Genomic DNA, 22,939 nt, shown 5'->3' on the forward strand with positions numbered 1-22,939 from the left:
TCTAAAAAGACACTCAACTAGAGTTAGCAATGCAGGCACAAAATCCGCACGAAAATCCTCAGCCCTCACTCACATGATGTATATGGCTGACAAAAGCATAGACGTCAAGAAGTGTCTTCTCACAGCCAGCGAGGCTATACAGAAACAAACTGGGCAAAGTCCCCAGCAGCTGCAGCCTTGGCAAGGATCACAGGCCACTGATGTCCTCCCCTGCGTCCATCCTGAATTCCAAGCATCCTGGTAAGCCTCAAGTACAACTGTGATCAAGCAGCATGTGGAAACGCCCGCACTGACCTCCCCAACCACAATAGGAGTACACCACTATTTTCAGAAGTGGTCAACAAACTCACCTGACTTTGCATGTGGCCCTAAGATGGCATGTGGTCCTTAAGAAAGGAGAGGTATAATATACTGGCATTCCTCTGATGTTGTAACTGCAAACTGGTTAGCCATGTGCCTTGTTGCCATTTTGGAAAGGTCCCAAATGAGCAGCACAGCTTTCTCTAATGGTCATTGTGTTTTACCCAGAGACAGCCAGCATCTATTTCTCTTTTCAGACTTTATTGAAATGGAATGAGTTTACATTTTCTCTATTTGAAAGTATGCTAATGAGAAGTCAGTTTTATTTGGGGTTGAAACCTTGGGAAACCACCTCCTTCTCCATGACCCTATGCAATATTCAATGCTACACATTTGCTAAAATGTGTGTCGAAACCAGAGTGTCTCACCCTGTCCAGAAACAGTGAATCCCTTCCAAATGCTCTAGCCGTCTTCCAGGCACATAATGAAGCAGCATAGAATATAGACTTTTTTTTTTTTTTACTTTTGCCAAAACATATGTGCAAAATGCTTCCGAGAGAAAAAGGCTCAAGGGCAAACATGATGGTTAATGCCATTTACAGCAATAGCTAACTGCAGGAAGAGAGTGTTCTGGTGACGACCGCAGCTCTATGGTTGTATGGTGAAGCTTCCTTTCTGCTCCCAGAGCCTCTGTTAGGCATCCATGACACTAGTTCTCATTTCCGAGCGACCTACAGAACAAGTAAGGATGGTTTTGGTATCAAGCACAGCTGTATAACATATTAGCTCATTTAGTTTTTGAAACAACCCAGAGTGACACATAATACTCTTTGTTTTATAGGAAAGAAAGGAAAGCACAGAGAGATTAGCTTTCCTGGGAAATGTTGCTTATATCCATTTTGATTAAAAGAAGCAACCGGTGCAATAAAAAGAAATCCTTAAAGGTTTCCCAGAATAGCTGGGGTTTTAAAAACATCACTGGAATAAGTTCAAAGAGAAACAACACGTAGCTCTTTTGGGTACTCGAACACAGAAGGTAACTCTTCAGAGTTTGGATACCTGTGTTAAGAATTGAATGTCTGTGTACTCTGCTCCTCAACCAATAAAATCTCAGTTGTGAAAGAGCAAAAGAAAAGAAACGAAACTAAGACAATTACATTGACCAAGTTGGTCTCTTTGACTTCTGTTTAATTTATTTTCACCTTGTATGTTATGGTTGAGAACCCAGAGCTATAGTAACTCTCATGAAAATGACAACTGCAACAGAATCTTTCGACTCCCCCCCCCACCCCCCAGCCCTATCCACCTATGACTAGTCTTTAAATTCTTCTACATAACAGTTGAGGACTCAATGGATAGGAAAAGTGAAAGGGCAGGTGTTGGGAGATGCCATGAAAGAGAAGACAAAATTTTCCTTTGTGATGGAATTCTCATCCAGAACATTGTAGGTGCAGATACTAAAGTAAGCCACCCTATCTGAATAAACTGAAAAACAGCCCATTTATTTCTGAAGAGCAATTTTCAAGTGTTAAAAGCTAATCACGGCTAATATTTATTTAGGCTTCACCATGTACCAAGTATCATTCTAACCACTCATCCATAATTCTGATTACTCAGTGACTTTAAGAGACTTGTACTATTATGCCATTATGCCGCTCTCTCTCTCTCTCTCTCTCTCTCTCTCTCTCTCTCTCTCTCTCTCTCTCTCTCTCTCTCTCTCTCTCTCTCTCTCTCCCCCTGGAGAAGGAACCTAAGGCATGGAATGGTTACACAACCTATTCAAAACCATGCAGCTGAGAAGTAATGGGCTCTGTATTCACACCCAGAACCTCGAACTCCAAATACTCAATGTTCAAGACAACGTAGACAAAGTCCTCCCATAGCATCTGTGTTCGGACAAACTTTGTGCTTGAGTTGTGTGTATGAGCACCTTTTCCCAGATTGCCATTCTGGACCATTGCTTTCTTTGTAGAGCCGCCGGAGGCTTTTTTAGTCATTGCTCCTCTCCTCAACTTGACACCTGCAGACACGGAGAATAACCACATCAGAGTATGAAACTTTAGAAAAATGTGTTTGCCACCATGTTAGTTAGATCTTGCCTTTCTGGACTACATTGTCCCCCTCACCAAAGGATCTGAGAAATAAACCTCTCTGGTTAGGGTAGTGTAGGCGAGGGGAACATCAAGTTATGAAGGATCCTGACTTTTTTTTAAATCTCACCAGATAGAAATATAATCAGTGTACAGTTAACCTCACCTGGTAGGCTCATCTCCTAGTTAACGTTCTCCACTGCCAGAGGGAAGCAAACTTACTCTGTCTGTGGTTGCACTCTGCTGCGTTGGGTGCTGTCAACATGGCAAAAGGGTGCAAGGAGCGGCGGGGCAACAGAGCCTGGGAGACATGGAAGAAGACAGTGCTGTTTTACAGCTGTGTGAGCCTCCTGCGGGGAGCACGTGGTGTGTCTCGCCAACCCCGAGAGCCTGCTGTACTGATGAAGCATCCCAAAGGAGGGTGAGTGTGGTCTTCATTTACAGACTCTGCCCTGTGCTTGGTTCCCATAACACAGAAGCCCCCTTTGCGCTGGACATTCCTCACAGTTCCCTCTCCTGGCATAGTCACTTTTCTGCTCCTGCCTTGCTTTTGCTGTGGAACTCAAGTATTCTCTTGCCCGAGTAAAGAACTTGCCCTGACATTATGCTCTCCCCTGCTGCTCCCTGCCCCCATAAACCAATACACAGTATAGGCTGAGCATGTATGCCACTGGAATGCTTTTTAATTATGCTCTTAACTTTATTAGTAAGCTTTTTAAATTAAAAAATACGGGGCTGGAGAGGTGCCTCAGAGGTTAGGAGCACTGGCTATTCTTCCAGAGGACCCTGGTTCAATTCCCAGCACCCACATGGCAGCTCACAACTGTCTGTAACTCCAGTTCCAAGAGATTTGACACCAAAGCACATAAAATAAAGTTAAGTAAATTACTTAAAAAAAAATTATATCACTTCCTCCATTCTCCCTCCTCCCTCCAACTCTTCCCATGCTCTTCCGTCTCTAACTGGTGGCCTTGTTTCTATTCTTATTGTCACATGTAATATATAAAGGCATAAGTCTACCAATACAACCAGATGGGTCTGTTTAGTGAGGCTCGTGTGTGTATGACCCAGGACTGACTACTTTGTATTGGATAACCAATTAAGAGGCTTGTCCTGGACCAGGCTTATTCCCACTGGGATGTTTTAAAGCACTAGAGTGACAGAGTCTGATTTAAAATTCACCTGGGGCTCAGTTGAAGGATGTTTGACTACCATACAAAGGCCCTTGATTCACTACCACCATTAAAACAAACAAAACAACAAAACAGTTGTTTTTTTTTTTTTTTTTTTTTTTTTTTTTTTTTTGCATTTCCTCTGATGGCTTTCTTGCTTTTATCTTTCACATGGAAATCCACAGTCCTTCAAGTAGGACTTTTGTTCATGGTGTGAGAGGGAGGACAAGAGCTGAGCCAACACTTGTTGACAGCTCATCCTTCCCATGCACATTGTGTCACCTTTGTCCTAAGTCCGGGCACTGGATGATGTTGATTTGCTGCCAGATTCTACATTCTGGTTCATGGTCATTTGGCCAATGCTCACCCCATCCGTGCTGTCCCATAGTTGAACAGTAGGCCTGGTATCCAAGGCAGCTACCTGCCAGCATTGACTTCCCTTTCCCAGATTGACTATTCTTTCCTGTTTGTGCTTCCTACCGATTTGATAATTGCTTGTCAATATGTGAAAAGAGAAAGAGAAATGGACTGAGGGATGAAGGAAGGAAATGAGGGAGGAAGGGAGTGGGAGAGAGGGGGGAGAGAAAGAGCTCTCTGAGGGGGTGAGTTAGTCATGGGGAGGGCTGAGGATTTCAAAACCACGAGTGTTCTAACTCATGAATGCTGTATCTTTCCACTCACTTAGGCCTTTTCTAATAGCAACAACATTTGGAGTTTGCAGTGTAGAACCCTTATGCAGATTCTGTTAGATTTATTCCTAAGTCTGCTTTTTAGTTTATAGTCAATATCATGTGTCCAAACTTTGTTTTCTCTTTACTCCTGGCTTATAGAAATGAATTAAGGTTTTACACTGATCCCGCATCCAGCAGCTTTGCTAACCCCACTGTCTTGGAAGTAGCTCTTGTAGACCAGGCTGGTCTCGAACTCACAGAGATCTGCCTGCCTCTGCCTCCCGAGTGCTGGGATTAAAGGTGTGCACCACCACTGCCCAGCTCATTATGGCATTTTAAAGAATGACAATTTTCTGTATTTCTATTGACCCTCTCCTTAATTATTTCTGGTAGCAAAGATTGTCAATGTACTATTTAATAGGGAAGGAGATGGCAAGTCCTATAAATCTATTTCTTTATTATTATTATTATTTTGTGTGCATTGGTGTTTTGCCTGTATGTATGCCTGTATGAGGGTGTCAGGTGCCCTGGAACTGGAGTCACAGACAGTTTTGAGTTGCCATGTGGGGACTGGGAATTGAATCCAGGTCCATTGGAAGAGGATCAGCATTGAGTGCTCTTAACTGCTGAGCCATCTCTCCAGCTCCAAATATTTGTTTACTTGTGTTTATGAGCACTCTGCATGTTTGCCTGCACACCAGAAGAGGGTATCAGATTCCACTATAGACAGCGATGAGCCACCATGTGTTTGCTGGGAATTGAGCTAGTGCTTGTAACACTAGTGCTGTGGCCCTCTGGAGCTCAGTGCCCAGCCAGTTCAGCAATGGTAAGCTCCAGGTCAGTGAGAGATCCTGTCTCAAAAAACAAAGTGGAGATCATTGAGGATGACACTCAACGTTTACCTCTGGTCTCTGCACACATATGTACATACACAAATGTGCATATGTGTACACACACAAATACACAAACACACATGGCAACATGGTAGTAAAAGACATCTTTTTCTTTCTTCCTCAGTGAACATAGTTTATTTTTGAGGATTTTAACATTTATATGCATGAGAGGTTGACTATATAATCTCCTTTTTTTCTGTGTATGGTTTCATCTGCTATGCTGGCCTTTATACTGATCCTGTAAACTCTGGGAGTTTGGTGAGATGGGTCACATTGTTTTCTCCTCTTATCTCCATGTTGAGACAAGGTGGATTGTAGAGAACAGTGTTCCCGAATGCTCACCTACTCTTATTCTTTAAGGGCTGAAAACCCTTCAACCTGCAGGCACAGGATTAGAAATACTCGATTGCATTCACATCACAGGGATCTAACTTCATGCCTCGTGTGGCCTAGACATTGTGACAGAGGTTTCTGGTAGCCTCCCAAGAATCATCTTTTTTTTTTTTTTTTTTTTTTTCCTTTTGGGGACAGTTATACATGCTGTCACCCAGATAGAAACCTGTGCCCCCAATCTTCCCTTCTAGCTAAATGTGACTACACAAGGAGGCTTTTGCCCATGATACACACAACAGTGTGCTCTGTGAGACTCAGGACACATTTCCTTAAGGAGGAAAAGAATTCTTCACCTTCTTGAGTCTGCAACATAGTTGAGACAGAAGGCCCTCCAGCAACTATGACAGACAATCAGGCCGAAGTCTGCAACACAGGGAGAGCTGAGCAGAGACCTAGATGGAGTCTGTGATAGAAACAATTTTTTGCAATTGTGATACACGTGTCGAGTGAGCCATATTCCCCTATATCTATAGAATTCCTGTTGTGCCATACAGAAAGCGTGGACTAGATAACAAGTGAGACAAGCCACGCCCATGTTAAGGGTTCTGCAAGGCTGATTGCCTGATTAGAACTTTATGATTATGTAGAGTTGGAATGTTACAGATCCAGAACCCTTTTATCTTGATCCATCTTTAGTATTACTCACTCACAGCCCAACTCTGACTTAACACAAGGTTAAGCAACTGTCGGCTGCTTCCGGTTCTCTGATCTTCCAGGTTTTCACACCGATATCTGACTGTTGAGTTTCTATTGATTAAGATTAATTAGATTAGCTGGGCATTGGTGGCCCATACCTTTGATCCCAGCACTCTCAAGGCAGAGGCAGGTGAATGTCTGTGAGCTAGTTCCAGGACAGGCTCCAAAGCAATACAGAAAAACAAAACAAAACAACAAATATATATATATATATATATATATATATACATATATACATATATACATATAAAAATTAGATTAACACTTCAGAGTTGGAACCATGTGGAAGTACACAGTTAGAATCTCAGTGCAGGGAAGGAGGAGATAGGAGGGTCCCTGGGGCTTGCTGTCCAGACTGAAGTGTGAGCTCCTGCTCCAGTGAGAGCCCCTGTGCCAGAACATAAGGCAGAGATCCCCTGAAGAAGATGCCCGGCATCAGCTTCAGCCTTCCACACTCAGTGCTCACTTACGCATGTGTGCACACACCACACGCACAGGAATGTGAACACACACATCACACATGCACACTAGTAACTCTTCATCCCTTTGTGCTTTGTCTCCACTTGAAATTATGTACATTTAATTACATTAGTGACATAAAGACCTGAGCATAAACATAAACTTTGCCCTCTCTCTTCAAGAAGCGCAGAACCTATTGTGATGGTGAGTTTTGATCGTCAAGCCTCAAGTAGGAGGGGATCTCGGTCAGCAATTATTTAGATTGTGTTGGTCTATGGGGGTCCATGGAGTCTGTCTTCCATTGCCTTAATTGAGATGTGGAGAGCGTCCTTACTATGGGTGGCACTATTTCTTAGTAAGCGATAGTGGATTGTGTAATAGTGAAGAAGCAAGCTAAACGCTGTCGAGCATGCATTAACACATTGTTCTCTGCTGGATTATGGATGTATTGTGAACTTCAAATGCTCCAAGTTCCTGCCTCCTAGACATTCCCACAGTGATGGACTATACTCTGAAACTGTGAGTCAAACTTTTTATCTCTTAAGTTGTCAGGTTTCTTTATTACTGCAGCAGGACACAAACTATAATGCCTGTTTCGAAAGATGACCTTACGGCACAAATGCAAATCTGAAAAGAGGCTTTAGGTAGGTATTGGTAATTGCGGCTGCTGTGTGTGAGGCATAAGGAAAGGAAAATAGTCTCCTGTGATTAAGACAAAAAAAAAAAAAAAAAAAAAAAAAAAAGCAGGTATTTATTGGGCTCCAGTGTTCCTGCCCCAGGGGAGACAGACCTGAGAGTTGCAGAGGTCATGTGACTATCTGACATCGTTCCCCGAGTCCTGATAATCTATGACTCATACCCACCATTCATTTAGCTTCCTGTGTGGTTTATTGGAAGGATTATTATAAAAGTAAGATGACACTTGGATCCTAACCTGGAGTTTCTTTAGCCCTGAGTCTGACCTCTCTGTTAAAGGATTATATTAATCACATCTTAGTTCATGAGCTTGCTAAATGCCACAGCACAGTCAGCAGAAGTTTCCTCAAGGCATGCAGAATCTGGAGAGGAGATCCAAGGGAGGAGGTAAGGGTCATGTCTTTATCTCCTGCCTATCAAACTGAAGCAGGAATTTATTATAATGTCGCTATAGCAACAGTAGAAGGGAAAGAAGAGTGGGAGGAGGAGGGCTAGAAAGGAGGCGAGGGAGAGGTGAAATGACATAAACATATTTTAAATAAATAAATACAAATATTGTTATGACCTCATCAAGACAGGAAGTGTGTGAGGAGGGGGCTGGGCTCTGACCCTTGATGTCAAAATAATTGGACAGAATCTTACAGTTATCAGGTTTACCAAAGTCACAACCAGGCATGTTGTCTGGAAGGATCACTCGCACAAACCCAGGGAGTTCTGGAAATGTGGCTGGGATATTGCAAAAATATATTTCAGGAAACTTTTATGTTGGTGAAAAATTTTATGAATTACTGGGGAAGCCTATGCCTCAACTAATGCTGTCCTATTGTAGTTTTCCCAAAAGCTCTGACTCAGCCTTGGGAAGGGTGGGGAAGACAGAAAGATGGAAAGAGACAGGACAATTCATCAGAAAGACAGACAAATGACCCTAATATGCCCTTTCCCAAAGAGGAAATATACATACTTTGTTGGCTGGTGATCAGAATATGAATTAAAGCCACAGATGATGGAAGCAGGAGCATCACAAGTTCAAAGTCATCCTCCGTGGTGAGTTTGAGGTCAGCCTGTGCTAGGAGACTCACTCTCAAACAAACGAACAAATCCATACCAACCCTCAGCGAAGTCCACAGGGAACTACTAATTTACACATTCTCTCTGTTTTGATAATATCGGTGTAGATAGCATACATTGCTGATAGGACAGTGCAATCACTTTAGAAAACAACCGGCTGAATTCATGGGAGTGTTGAGCAAGGGCATACTCTGTGGTTTAGCAACTTCCTAGGCACGCACCATCCAGGCTGCTCAACAGAAACACACAGAGCAAACAACTCAGAGGTCTAAACTCCCTCTCACCCATCGAGAAACCAGACCTCAGTATGAGAGTGACTGAGGGCCTGACACCAGCCTCCGGCATCTGCATGAATTTGCACACTTGGGCATGCACACACATGCAAATATGCATAATATACACATGCTGCCCACTACACATGCACATATAAACATGCAAAGTAAAATCAAAGGCATGTGATTGGAGAGGACACACACACACACACACACACACACACACACACACACACACACACATGACCCAAGATGTGGCTCAGAGATAGTGTGCATCCATGTCTAAAAACATGGCCCTGTCTCCAATCGAAGCACTGCAAAAATATAAACAGAGCCGGCTGCTGGCAGGAAGAGGCTGTTGTTCCCCCACAGAGTGGGCTTACAGACAATGGCAGTTGTATGGAAGATTGGGCCATCATGTAATTGATATGCACGGTCCCACTTAATCCTCAGAACAGCCTGGTGTGGTTGGGGACTGGACGTGACCTCAGGTCTACTTACACATAGGAAACTTGAGATCAGGCATGCAGCTAGAAGGGTGTGGGTCTGAGTCTGGGCCCTGTCTGCTTTGCCTAGGGGGTTATGGCATTTGGGTGCTACTCAGGATGGATTTGAATGCTGGCTCTTAAAATGAGGTGAACTTTGGGAAGACAGAAGAAAGCTGAAGGCCCTGGGGTTCTTTCTTCAGCCCCCTTCTCTCCTTCCACCCACTTTTATTCTCTCTGCCTTCCTTTCTTTTGCCCCTTTTCTTACATCAAATGAGGCTGAAGAATGCTTTTATCAGTTGCTTTATAGGTGAACCAACAAGTTATGCTTTTTCTTCAGTTTAATTCAAGCTGAACGTTTTATATTTATCTGAAGACTGTGGAAAACATCCCACACTTATGTTAAGCCTTTAATTGAGTCTTTTCTGGGTCCAGACTCCTTATCAGAAAAACGAAACCAAATAAACAGAAAACCAAATTCCTTATTAACAAAAAATGCCAGCTATCAAGCCTGCGCCTGATTGTCAACAGTACCTGCCTGTGCCGCCTTTATATCACCAGGGGGCAGCAGAGAGTCCCAGAGAAAGTCACAGGCTGTGCACAGTTCCACAGTTCATTCCAGTTGCCGGAAGTTCATCCTAATCAGATTTGTATTCCACCGGCTTTTAAACTCTGGCTTAGAAACTATTTCAGCTGATGTTTTGGCGATATTTTATCCAAAGAAATCAAAGGTCATTCCCATATAAGTGGTAATGAAAGAACCTTTGACAACATTTATTGTTGTTAAACCACTCCGGCTTCTAATGAAAACCATTACTTTTGAAGTTATGTTAAACTCCAAGGTAGCCCTACACTTTTATTTTTGAAGTGCTGGCTTCTCATCCAAGTTGAAGAGAAGTTCCCTGGGTGCAGTCAAGCCTGCAATTCTGCAGTGGTGGGTAGGAGCTCCTGGGGTGGGGAGGGGGGGTTGCTAGCATTAATTCCTCAGACCACAATCATTTGGGGAATTGGTTACTCAGATAGGCCAAGTTTGCATTTTGTTAATAATATACTCATTTGATCAGTTGTTTAATGTTTGGATGCTGAGAGCTGTGAGTCTCAATCGGATGTGATTTTGTCCCCAGGATACATTTGACAGTTAGGAAGCATTTGTTTGTTTGGGGTTTGTTGTTGTTGTTTGTTTGTTTTTTAAGACAGGGTTTCTCGCTACATTTGGAGGCTGTCCTGGAACTATGGCTTGTAGACCAGGCTGGTCTCTAACTCACAGAGATCCGCCTGCCTCGGCCTCCTCAATGCTGGGACTAAAGGCATGCACCACCAATGCCTGGCTAGTTAGGAAGCATTTTTAACTGTCACAAATGAAGAGGAGTTTTTTGCCTCTGCTAGCTAGAGGCCAGGCATAGTGCTAAATATCTTACTGCACATGGCAGTTCCCAGACCCAGCTTCCAACACATCATACAATACAGAATTGTCTGGCTCAAGAGGTTATGAAATTCTAATGTAAAGCTAGGTGTGGTGGCATATCCCAGTGAGTGATCCAGATACTGAGATAGGGATTGCCTCAAAGTTCAGGGCCAATTTGGCTACACAGTGAGGTCATGGCTAGCCTGGACTACATCACAAAACTCTGCCCACCCCCCTCCCCCACCAAAAAAGAAAAATAAGCTATGTGTGGTAATGCATGCCTTTAATTCCAACACTTGATACTTTGGAGGCAGAGGCAGGTGGTTTTCTGAGTTTCAGTACAGCCTGGGCTACAGAGTGAATTCCAAAACAGCCAGGGATATATAGAGAAATCTTGTATTGAAAACCAAAAACCACACACAAAAAAAAAAAAAAGAAAGAAAGGAGATAAATTAAACCGTGATGTAGAAGAACATAGACTAACTTAGTTGTCCAGTCTTAAGTTCCAGAACCTTAATTCTAGCTATTATTTTAAGTTTTCATGTGCCAAACGCTAAAACTTCGTCTGACTGACTCACCTAATGGCCACAACAATCCCACCTTCTATCCTTGGTTTTACAAGATGAAAGAGAGGCAATGCCATATAATATAATGTAGATTACTATAAATGGATTAATTTATGTTATAAATGGATTAATTTATGTTATAAGAGCTAGTTAGGAACAAGCCTAAACTATAGGCCGAGCTTTCATAATTAATAAGAAGTCTTCATGTTGTTCTTTTCTTTCTTTCTTTGCGTGTGTGTGTGCACACGCGCTGCCAGACCAAAGAGAAACCTGTCCACAAAAAAGGCACCTTGCCACCCTAATTTGTTCAGTGGTGTATTCCTGACACTCAACCTCATAGTTTGAAAGCGTAAAAGACAAACAGATGAGCAGTACTGTGGTCAGGGAAACAGCTGTGATTCCTTAAGAGGCTAAGGGGACTGGACCTCAGCAGGTGCTGGGGAGCTAGTTTAAAAACCACAGGACTTAGTAAATACTTGCTATGGAGGTGGATGAAGTAGGCACTGGAACTTCGGTGACCTATCACTTACACAGTATAGTCTGCAGGTACAAGGACAGGGGATAAATATCTGTACTGTGTCAGTGACAGTGACCCTGGCCCTGCCCTGCCCTGCCCTCCTTGTGACTCCTTCCAAGCTGCCTTGTGGTTGTGACCCATTGCTTACATACTGTGGTCTGTGGGTACAAGAACAGGGGATAGTTGCCCTGTGTTTGTGAGACATTGTAATATACTATCATCTACAGGTAAGGAAACAGGGTGGCACCTCTCCTGTGACTGTGTTCCTAACCCTGGCTCTACACGGGACTCCCTCCCAAACCCAAATGGGAGCCATTTGGGACAATGAGTCAAGGGACAGGGGTAAACATGCTGGTTCAGCCTCTCCCTGTCCCCAAGGAAATTTCCATCATTAAAGGGATCATAGCTAATATTTAAATTCTTTCTGAATGTTCACACATTCATAAACTATAAGAAGGGAACCAGCTTGGAAATCATTCAGAATACATTTGTTTTTCAAATACAGGACCTCAGGTAGCCCAAGCTGGCTTGAATTCCCCATGTCACTAAGGATGATGACCTTAAACTCCGGATCCTCCTGCCTCCATCACCCAAGTGCTGAGATTACAGATGTGCTACCACATCTGGCAACAGAACAGTTTTTTTTTTTTTTAAGATAAAGGAATAAAATATAGAGGCTCAAAGAAGGAAAGGGATCCATTGAGGGCTCTGGAGAAGGAAAATCAGAGCTCTGCATCCTGCTGGTCATCCTGCTGGTGGTACCCAAGAAGTCATTGAGAAAAGGGTAGTGGCTGCCATTAGCCGGATCTTTTGCTTGAGCCTTACAAGTCTGGTCCTTATTCTGGGTGGTAGAATACATCACATGGCTTAGTGTGACTTGCTAGGTCCATGTTACTGAAAACACGGGTGAGAAGTTGATGTGGGCAGAAACAATGGGATCTGGACTCCTAGTCCAGTGCTCTCTTTGCTGCCAGACCCAGCCACCCACAAAACACACTGGCAGCTACTATGTATGGCTCCACTTACAAGGGGGCATTTTACAAGCATGTGTGACTCAAGATGTAGCCGCATCTGATTTTCACCTTTATTAAAATTGGAATTATTGCTGGGTGTAGTGGTGGTGCATGCCTTTAATTCCAGCACTCAGGAGACAGGCAGATCTGAGTTTGAGACTAGTCTGGTCTACAGAGCCAGCTCCAGGACAGTCAGGGCTACACAGAGAAACCCTGTCTTGAGAAACAAAAACAATACAATTATTTATTTGGGGGATTGTCCTGCCCCATAAAGATGGCTCCCCCTTCATCTTTTTGTTTGTTTGTTTGAAACAGGATTTCTCTGTGGCTTTGGAGGCTGTCCTGGAACTTGCTCTTGTAGAGTAGGCTGGTCTTGAACTCATGGAGATCTCTGCCTGCATCTGCCTCCCAAGTGTTGGGATTAAAGGTGTGCACCACCACCCGGCTGCTCCCCTTCATGTTGACTTAAGGTCAGAGAGTTCAAAACTGTCCTTACTCTTCCAAGGATAAAGTCATTAAGAACTGCTGTAGGATGTTTGATCTTGCTTGTGGATGTCTTATCTAGATAACAACAGACTTGATCTGAGGTGTAGTTGCTCTTGAGTCTAAGGTGTGGTTACCAAATGTTTGGAGAATTTAGGGAAGAAAGTCTGTTTGTTCTTTATACACGATAAAGAAGTCTTTTGCCATGTCTCCCTTTGGGTTGGGGTACTTAAGAATGTTGACGAATAAATGGGGTATCCAGTAGTCACTAGGTTGCCATCCTGACTCTATCCTGTGTCTCTTTTTCTTAGCGTCTTTACCTACATTTCTCAATCCACATCCCCCTCTCATGTACAAACCGGGCAAGTTGGCTGGATCTGAACTGAAGCCCCACAAAGACGGGCTGCGACACGGGTCTACTACAGATGGCTACAGCAGGGGATGGTGGGTGCTTGTGTGCCACAAGCATTCACGTTGACGGTCAGAGGGCAGCGTGCAGGAGTGTGTGTGTTCTCTCCTTCTACTACATAGGTCTTGGGATTTGAACCAGGGAGCCGGGAGCTGCAGCCTCACTATCTCAGCTTTTTGACATAAAATTGTTATTTACCTGATGCCTGAAAATCATCATGTGCATGAATATGCTAAATAACCTCATCCAAGGTCTGAGAATGTAGCTCAATGGTAAAATGAATGCACAGCACGTAGAAGACTCTGAGTAGAGTCCCCAGCAGCACACATGCACACAGACACAGACACAGGCACATAAAGAGCTATGGGAGTCTATGTCAGTGGTAGAGCACTTTCTTAGCATACCCATAAACAGGTCCTGAGTTCAACCTGTAGCATGTATATATCCTTGGTATTAATAGTCTCATATGCTGGGTGGTGGAGGTGCACGCCTTTAATCCCAGCACTTGGGAGGCAGACTCAGGCAGATCTCTGTGTCTGAGGCCAGCCTGGTCTACAGAGTGTGATCCAGAACATCCAGGTCTACAGAGAGAAGCCCTGTCTAGAAAAACAAACCAAAAAACAAAATCAATCAATCAACCAAACAAACAAAAGTCCCATATCAGGGCTACCTTGGTAGAATCAGGACTCGCAGAAGGATAGGCCCCGTAAATTTTAAGAACTTCTTCAATTGGGATACTGTTCTGCGAAATAAAAACAACGTGCTGTCATATCGTGGCTTCTTCTTCCTTAAAAAACAGGATTACTGCCGCCCCAATGGGTGGGTCTAATGCTGTGAGAGGTAGCACAGTAAGTAGGTAATAAATTCTAGATTAATGTGTACACAAGTTCTCTAGACACTAATATCTCTCATCTTATTTTCTTCTCTCTCAAATATTTTTGCAATATGGTATAGAAGCTAAGTTTTTTATTATGCATTAAAATCATAAATTTTACTATTAGTAAATCTGAGGCATTTAGAATCAATATTGAAAACACACAAATATGCATCAGTACCAAAATGAGCTCAGAAGTCTTGGAATGAAGCCTGGTAGTGGTAGCGAAGGCCTTTGATCCCAACACTTGGGAGGCAGAGGCAGGTGGATCTCTATGAGTTAAAGGCCAGCCTGGGCTACATAGCAAGTTCCAGGACAGCCAGGGCTACACAGAGAAACCCTGCCTTGAAAAATAAAAAAATAAAAAAAAATAAAAAGTAAAAGTAAAAGACATGAACTATCTGCATACAAACAGTATTCTTTCCCTCACCATTAAGACCCCAGCGTAAGATGATAAGATCACTGCTTCTCGATCTCTTCGGTTTGGATACACGGGTCTACCATGAAGTGGCACTTTCCTAAGGGGAAATATGGATGGGAAAGAGTTGGGGGTGAGGTATGTGTGAATGGAGGACAGAGGCCACCCTCAGATGTCATTCCTCCGGCACCATCCACCTTGGTTTTGGAGTCAGGGTCTCTCACTGGACCTAGGGGTCACCAAGAAGGCTAGGCTGCCAGCAAACCCCAGGGATCCACCCACCTCTTTGCTTGTCAGTGCTATAAATCTAAGCCACCATGCCAAGTATTTTATGTGAGTGCTGGAGATCAAATTCAGGTTCTCCCACAGTGAACACTGACCGAGCCATCCATCTTCTAGGTTCCTAGTCTTGCTCTTTTTGATACCTGCTGAGGTTGTGATACCAATCCGTAAGTAACCATCAATGGCTGTGCATTATCCACTTTTTAAGTAGGTTAATATCATTGGTTTTCTGTTGATGAAACATGTAGTTAGAATTTTTAATCTTCCAACAAAGTGATGGATTTTTCCTTGTTGCCCGTTTTCACTGAAGCTGTCATAAATGCTGGCCAGTCCCACGTGGCTGATTATGGTTATGGCTTTGCTAGCAGGCATTCTCTCCACTGTGACTGGGTATGGCTTTGCTAGCAGGCATCCACTCCACTTCTCCTCATTTGCTCGGAGGGAGCCTGCCTTATTTTACGGTAAGCTTGCACAGCTTTAGGGAGGCTGGTTGATTCTGAACATGGGTCTGGCTGGTGTGTTCCATGTCCAGACAAATCAGGAAACACTGGGACACCTATCATGTCTGTTGTTTGTGAAATCCATCCTGCTTTAGACCGAACCTCGTTATGAAATGAGCACTGACACTAATAGTGTCCACCCAGGAGAAAGAGACAGGAGGTAGGACCTGGTAGCATCAGGTGAGGTTGAAAAAAAAAATCACATTTATTTAGTGTGTGTGTGTTTGTGTGTGTTGCCCACTGAGAAATCTCATCAGCCCGAGTTTAGAATTACTGTGCCTAACAGTCCAGTTCACAAACTTTTTAGATAAAGAGCCAATCCAACTTGCCCCCCACCTTCTCTAGTCCTCTCAATTTCTTGTGCCCCACCCCCCCTCCGCCTTGCTCTTGTTCCTTCCTTAAGGTTGTTCAAACTGGATTTTCTGCCTATTACTGTCAATTCCTAACTGTGACCTTGATCTAGGAGCATGGAATAGAAACAGTATCTGGACTTTGGAATGAGCTATTCAGTCGGAGCTCTCAGTTCCTTGCTCTGACCAGTTGAATGCAGCTGCTGAGTTGCTCACTACACTTGGAAAATGCTGATAATTTCCTGAGCAGGAAATGACTGCGCAGAATCAAGTACTTAGCTGTTTACAGGATCCAGAAACTGTGTAAGATGATCCCTTGGGAGGTAATTTCAGGCTTTACCTACAGAACTGACCATTTAAAAATAATAACTTGTATATAATACAATGAAGTTATGCTTTTCAGACAAGAGCATCCATGCAAGATTTTATTTTATTTTTTTAACTTGATGGAAACCAATGATTAGAAATACATGTGAGCATAGCTATGGTGTCAGCTGTAGCCTGTCTTGAGGATTCTGGCTGGAGAAGTTTGCCTTGTGTTTCTAGATCAGGGCATATCATAAGAAGACACCAGATAGGGCTGGAACTTCCTCTGTAAATGAGAGTCATGCTTTACAAGGGAAAACTACAAGAGCTGTGGATACGGCTCCGTAGGTAGAGTGGTTGTCTCGTGCAGGCATGAGGACCTGAGCCTTCCCTCATCAGCCACATAAACATCTGGACAATGGTGGCACAAACTGCAATCCTAGTGCTGGGGAGATGGAGATGGGGACAGGAGGAGACTCCCTGGAGGTGGCTGGCCAGCTAGGCCTGCTGGTGGTGAGCTGCAGATTCAATGGGAGAGAGATGGTATCTCAAAAACTAAGATGAAGAATGACAGAGGAAGTCAGACATTGACCTCCGACCTTGGCGTACACCCACATCTGTACACAGGGATGTCTATACATACTTATCTCCATACCCACACTAAATAAATAGATTAAAAGGAAAAAATGAAACGTATTTCAACTTACAGTTTCTCCCACTGGAGCCAAGTTAAGTCTTCTGAGGGATGTAGCCACTGACAAGCAACACTGACGGCTAAGTCATAGTGAGCCTGGAAGCCGGAAGTAGAGAGCAGAGCTTGAGGGCATTGGTTCAGGTACCAGCAAAGCACTTCCCTGACAGTGGCATCACGAAGCCCACCCTCTTCATGTTCCAACGTGGGGGTGGGGTTCCTTATTTATAAATAGCCTGATTCTCAGTTAGGAGATCCTTCAGGATCTTCAGGCATTTACTTTAGCTCTGGTTAAGCAGTTACTTGCTGTGTGTGGTCCAGAAAAGAAAGAATCCTCAACTGGGAACTGGGAAATGTGGCCTCACACTGGGATTGCCAGGGACTTGCTCTTGGGCGATGCCCTGATGAGTGCTGAGCCTCCCTCTCCTTACGTTTTAAAAAGGCAAAAGGGGGGAGTGGAGAAAGAAGGCTATGGTGAGCATTTTCTGACCTTGTTTGGTGTTAGAGATGCACTCCCAGGGGACAGGGAATCATGGGCAAAGGGAGGGAGGCAGTGTGGCAATCACCTGGGGAGATAGAGATAATCCTGGGAGGCTTCACTGAGGAGGCATCCTCAGAACTAAGGTTTGTAGGAAAGGGGGATTTCCACAGATGGACAAGGACATGTCAGGGGGACAGAGCATGAGCAACGGGCCAGGTAGACCTGACTGAGTGACAGATGGAGACCTTCACACCTGGCACAAAACTGATTCTACTTATCGCAGTGGTGACATTTCCCCGGGTCATCTGTAAGCTCTTATTAATAAGCATGTGTACCGCTTATTAATCCCCATATCCCCTTTCCCATCCCTATATCCAGGAAGGCAAAGGTTCTAAGAATTTGTAAGTAATGTAATGATACCCTCCAGGGACCCGGCTAAAGTAAAATGCCAACCTAAATTATAAATAAGGGGTTTGGACCATGGTCACTTGTGGAAGTCTCATCTGGAGTTTGATGTCTGGATCTGTCACACTGGTCATGTTCATTAGAAATACAAGCACCCAGCCCTACCCCCAACCTCCAGAATCAAAATAGCTCTGTAATAAAACCTCATTAAAGTTTGAAAAGCACAGCTCTAATCTGTTTAACTTCCTGTGTGGTGTGTGCACACGAGAGGCAGGCTTAATTCCAAACCCTGGCTTCACACAGAGGGAAACTGAGGAAAAGAGACACCCCTCTCAGCACAAGGATAGCTCATGGACAGGGGGCAAGCTAAATCTTTCTGTAGTTTCGTCTCTACTTTCTGTGTCATGAGCTAGCAGAACTTCACGTGAACCTAGACTCAGTATGAATAATGAAAAGGATTCAAGGGTCCTGTATCACTTTGCTTTTACTGTGATAATGCAAGCGATGATATGTGATTACAGCTGAGAACTACCTTATTGCTAATTTTGCCAAGGTCTTTAACATTGTGCGTTAACCTTTTATCTTGTAGTCATTTGTCTTTAAATCTTTTCTCATCTATGTTTATTTCCACATCCTCTTTTTGCCTTCTATTTAGTGGGTGGACATGATCATAGGGACAACCTTAGGGTGAGGAAAACAAGGAAGAGGCCAGGGTGCCCGTGTGTGTGTGTGTGTGTGTGTGTGTGTGTGTGTGTGTGTGTGTGTGTGTTACATACGGAACGCAATGGGAGTTTCACCAACATGACATTCTTTACCATCTCATCTAGAAAGGTGAGTTGACGTCTTCCTTTTGGATCAAATTCATTTTCCCGAAGTCTGATGCCAATATACTCTCCCCTTAAAAGCAAGAGAGCAGCTTTGAGATACGGGGAACGACACAGGGTTCTGTCTTCGGAAAGAGGATTTCTTCCCAGTCCCTCCCCCTCCCAGGACAAAAATGCAATGATAATCACTGATGGTCTAGTAGCTGTTAATATTCAATTTTAGCTTGGATAGTGATCTTCAAAGCTACAGGTTTAAAACATCTAATCATAATGAACTCAAATCACATTAATCTTAATATTAAACTCATCATTGGAAAGCAGGAAGAATGCAAAATGTCAGCACACAGAAAAGATTTGTTTGTTTGTTTATGTCATGGCTATCCTAGAATTCTGTAGACCAAGCCAGTCTTGAATTCACAGAGATCCACTGGCCTCTGTCTCTCATAGTGCTGGGATTAAATGTGTGCATCACTACACTTGTCAGAGTTGGCATTCTTAACTACTGTTTGTTTTTTCTTATTATATTGACTTCCAAACACATATGTGTAAACATGAGTGAGTTCTATACATGTTTATTCCAGCATTTTTTAAAGATTTAGTAGAAGACAACCATCTTTATAGGCAAAGGACATTTGATGGAATTTATGATAAGATCTTTGATAAAAAAAAAAACACATTAGTGTTGTGCCAACAACACATAAAAAATAAAATGTGACCTCTTCTTGTTGTACGATCTGTGATTTTTTTTCATCAACTTTTATTTTTAAAGTATTAGGCTAGAGCAAAACTGAATTGGATGGGAAAAATTTATGGGACACTTGATCTTTTGTTTATTAGTCAAGAAAGTTTAGAAGTCAAGAAAAAGGAGATGGGTTATTTGGTTGTTAAGCTTGGCAATAATAAAAGCAGCAGAGGCTCTGGTTCAAGTGCTAGCCACATCTAGGCATCTATATCTTTTGCCAGTAAGTGCTTCCCCTTTCAGTGATGCATCCTGTCCTGCTAGGCTGTGGGGGTGCTTTGCACATGCATGCTGCTACAGAAGAATTTTCCTAAGAGATTCTGCATTCTGCCCTGCACAACTTGTGCCTGGCAGACAGAGACAGAGACCAGAGCATCTGCTGGCTTTCTCCTGTAGAGCGGAGAGATCCCTCCTTAGCTTTTTGTGCACCTGCTAATATCCAGCCCATCTGTGACAGCATTCCACATGCCAGGGTCAGAAACGAAAGTTATTCTCAGCCATACTCACAGCAGCCTTTTCACCTCCTGTTTTACATGTCTCTTTTCCATGACGCAAGACTGGAGCTGAGCAGGCATCTGTAGCTTGCGCTCCACCTGATAGGCATTAGAAAGAGCAATTTCTGCAAGCCTAGAAACTACAGCAGCAAATCAGAGAGATTATGAATTAGGGATGCTGTTGCTACAAATACCAGTCATGGAGTCTCAGGCTGTGGAAGGGATCTAAGAGTCCCAAGTCAGAAAGTGACCTAGAACCTAGCCTTGGAACACATTCCCATCTAACGGCGCATTTCTTTCAAGTTTTAATTACAAAAAAAATTTATTAAGTAACTTTGTGTGTGCATATGAGTGAGGATGCACATGACAGTTTTCAGGAGTTGGTTTTCTCATGATGTCACCCAGCGATGTGGAACTCAGGTCCTTCGGCTGAGTTTAAGTATTTTGACGTCCTGAGCCGTCTCGGTTGCCTTCTTTCAAGTTTTTCTCACACCCACTGTGTACTCATGCTCATAGCAATCCAGCTTGGAAAACAGGGATGGTGCATGCAGCAGTTTATAAGGCTCTTTGGGCAGAACCACTCATACAGGCTGACTTGTGGTCTAAATATATTGGGAGTGTCCTGTGTGTGGTCAACACTGTGACTCCCAATGATTTCATGCTAGAATGACAGCTCATGATGGAACTGTCCATGTGTGTGGTCCATGACTGCCATTTGGCAGTCCACACAATAGTGGCAAATGTGTCTTCAATGCTCACCTTGACTTTAACTGAAAAAAAAAAAAAAAAAAAAAAAAGATAAGGTAATGGGATCAAAGGGGCTCTGAAATCTATCTCTCTCTCTATCTCTCTCTCTCACACACACAAGTTTGTGAAAAAAATCATTACCCTTGAATGGTGGGGGCTCAGCAACAAGTAGGGCTAGGAATCAAACCTACCAGCATGATTTGTATTAATTGTGACAGCTAGTTTGATGACTCATCATGACTGAATCACTATTATAAAATGTTTGGTTAGATGTTATTTTGGGCCAAGCAGTGGTGGCAATGCCTTTAATCCCAGCAGAGGCAAGTGGATTTCTATGAGTTCAAAGCCAGCCTGTTCTACAGAGCTAGTTCTAAGACAGCCAGTGCTATACAGATAAATCCTGTCTCAAAAACAAAACAAAAATTCAAAACAACCAAACAACAACAATGTTATTCTGAATGTTTTTATAAGATTGTTTCCTGGGTAAGATAAACATTTAGCTGGTTGGTGGTGCACACCTTTAATCCCAGCACTCAGGAAGCAGAGGCAGATGGATCTCTGTAAATTTGAGGCCAGCCTGGTCTACAGAGCAAGTTCCAGGACAGGCTCCAAGCAATACAGAGAGAGAAATCCTGTCTTGAAAAACAAACAAACAAAGAAAAACATTTAAATTGAGGTACTGACATAAAGTATGCTTCCCTCCATAATGTGAGTGGCTTTATCTAATTGGTGGAAAGTCTTGAATGAACAAGGACTAACCTCTCCTAGCAAAAATGAAATCTGCCAGCAGACAGCTTATATTCTAACTGCAACTCTTTCTGGGGTCTCCAGACTGCTGCTGATGTCTTTCATCAAATTCAGACTGACCAAGCTTCTACAATCACGGGAACCAGTTTCTTTTAAACCAGTCTCTCTCTCCCTCCCTCTCTCTCTGTATTTTTATGGTAGTTCAGTAGCTGTCTCCAGCACAGTTGCACCTGTACACACACACACACACACACACACACACACACACACACACACACACACCCCTTCTCCTGGTTTTGTTTCTCTGGAGAAGACTGATTATAGATGCAACAGAAATGTTTGCAGACTATTTCAATTGCATGTGGGGTTTTAAATCCCTACTTTAAAGATAATTGAAAGGATAACCTATTTTTCCTGCTGCTGCGTCTATTTCAGCCTGTGAGAAAGAGCAAGTGGACATGAAGAGGTGAAGGAGTGTTGCACAGAAATGGGTTTGTTCCAGCTGGGTGGTGGTACACGCCTTTAGTCCCAGCACTCAGGAGGCAGAGGCAGGAGGATCTGTGTGAGTTCGAGACCAGCCTGGTCTACAAGAGCTACTTCCAGGACAGCCTCCAAAACCACAGAGAAACCCTGTCTCAAAAAAAAAAAAAAAAAAAAAAAAAAAAAAACAAAAACAAAAACAAAGATAAAACAAGAAATGGGTTTGTTCCAAAGACACTGGATTGCTCTGAATGGGGGAGGATGGGAGGGAATGCTGCAAGTTAGAAAGGAGGCCTCATAGTCTAGGGGAAGAAAAGTCTTGACCTAGGGAAGCCAGGCACTGGGATGTGCCATCCTTTCGACAACTGATTGATGGCCAAGATGCTTGGCTGTCTGGTGTTACAGAAAACAAAAACAAAAACGAAACAAAACAAACAGGTCTCGTTAGCTTCTTGCCAGACTTCACCCTGACATTCTATCATTCCATGATGGCTAAAATATGCTAAAATTGTTTTAATTCAATCATTTATAAAAGCATCAAGTTCACAGGACTTTGTTCTATTTCATTCCTTAATAGAAAGTGGGCTCAATTTCTTGGCAGGAAGTGGGATCATTTGCTTTGAAGCCTGAATAGTAAAAGCCTTAGCATTTACTTTAACCAATTCTTGTCTTACTGCTCTGAGCAGACCCTTTGATTTTTCATACTTATGAATTACAAATCTGCATCTTTTGATTGTTGCCATGGCTTTCTCTTAGCACCCCCATCCCAATATGACATAATATCTGAAGATATCTCCTATATATATTTTAAATATTAAGAATATCAGTGCCTACCACCAGGCAAGGGGATCAGAAGACCCTGAAAGACCACCAACTAGCTGTGTCAACTTATGAAAATTAACTTTCTCCTTCCTTTGCATTTCTTTTTAATACAAAACAACCGTTGAATGTCTGATGAGGTTTGGTTAACTAAGGAGATTTTCATTCATTTGTCATCTCTGCCTGGTTGAGAG

General features: G+C 43.1%; 1 protein-coding gene across 1 annotated transcript; it reads right to left on the bottom strand.

Annotated features, from left to right (window-relative positions):
• Positions 1-962: 962 nt before the first annotated feature.
• On the bottom strand, positions 963-20,096 carry CUNH2orf80 (chromosome unknown C2orf80 homolog). The gene is made up of 8 exons (XM_051190369.1): positions 19,966-20,096; positions 18,711-18,792; positions 17,026-17,108; positions 14,893-14,980; positions 14,259-14,330; positions 2,613-2,691; positions 2,231-2,320; positions 963-1,031 (listed from the first exon to the last, which is right to left on the bottom strand). Exons 1-8 carry the CDS (start codon positions 20,031-20,033, stop codon positions 994-996), a joined length of 600 nt encoding a protein of 199 aa, XP_051046326.1. The 5' UTR covers positions 20,034-20,096; the 3' UTR covers positions 963-993.
• Positions 20,097-22,939: the final 2,843 nt, after the last annotated feature.

The sequence above is a fragment of the Phodopus roborovskii genome, unplaced genomic scaffold (assembly GCF_943737965.1).
Source record: "Phodopus roborovskii unplaced genomic scaffold, PHOROB, whole genome shotgun sequence".
NCBI classification, from domain to species: Eukaryota; Metazoa; Chordata; class Mammalia; order Rodentia; family Cricetidae; genus Phodopus; species Phodopus roborovskii.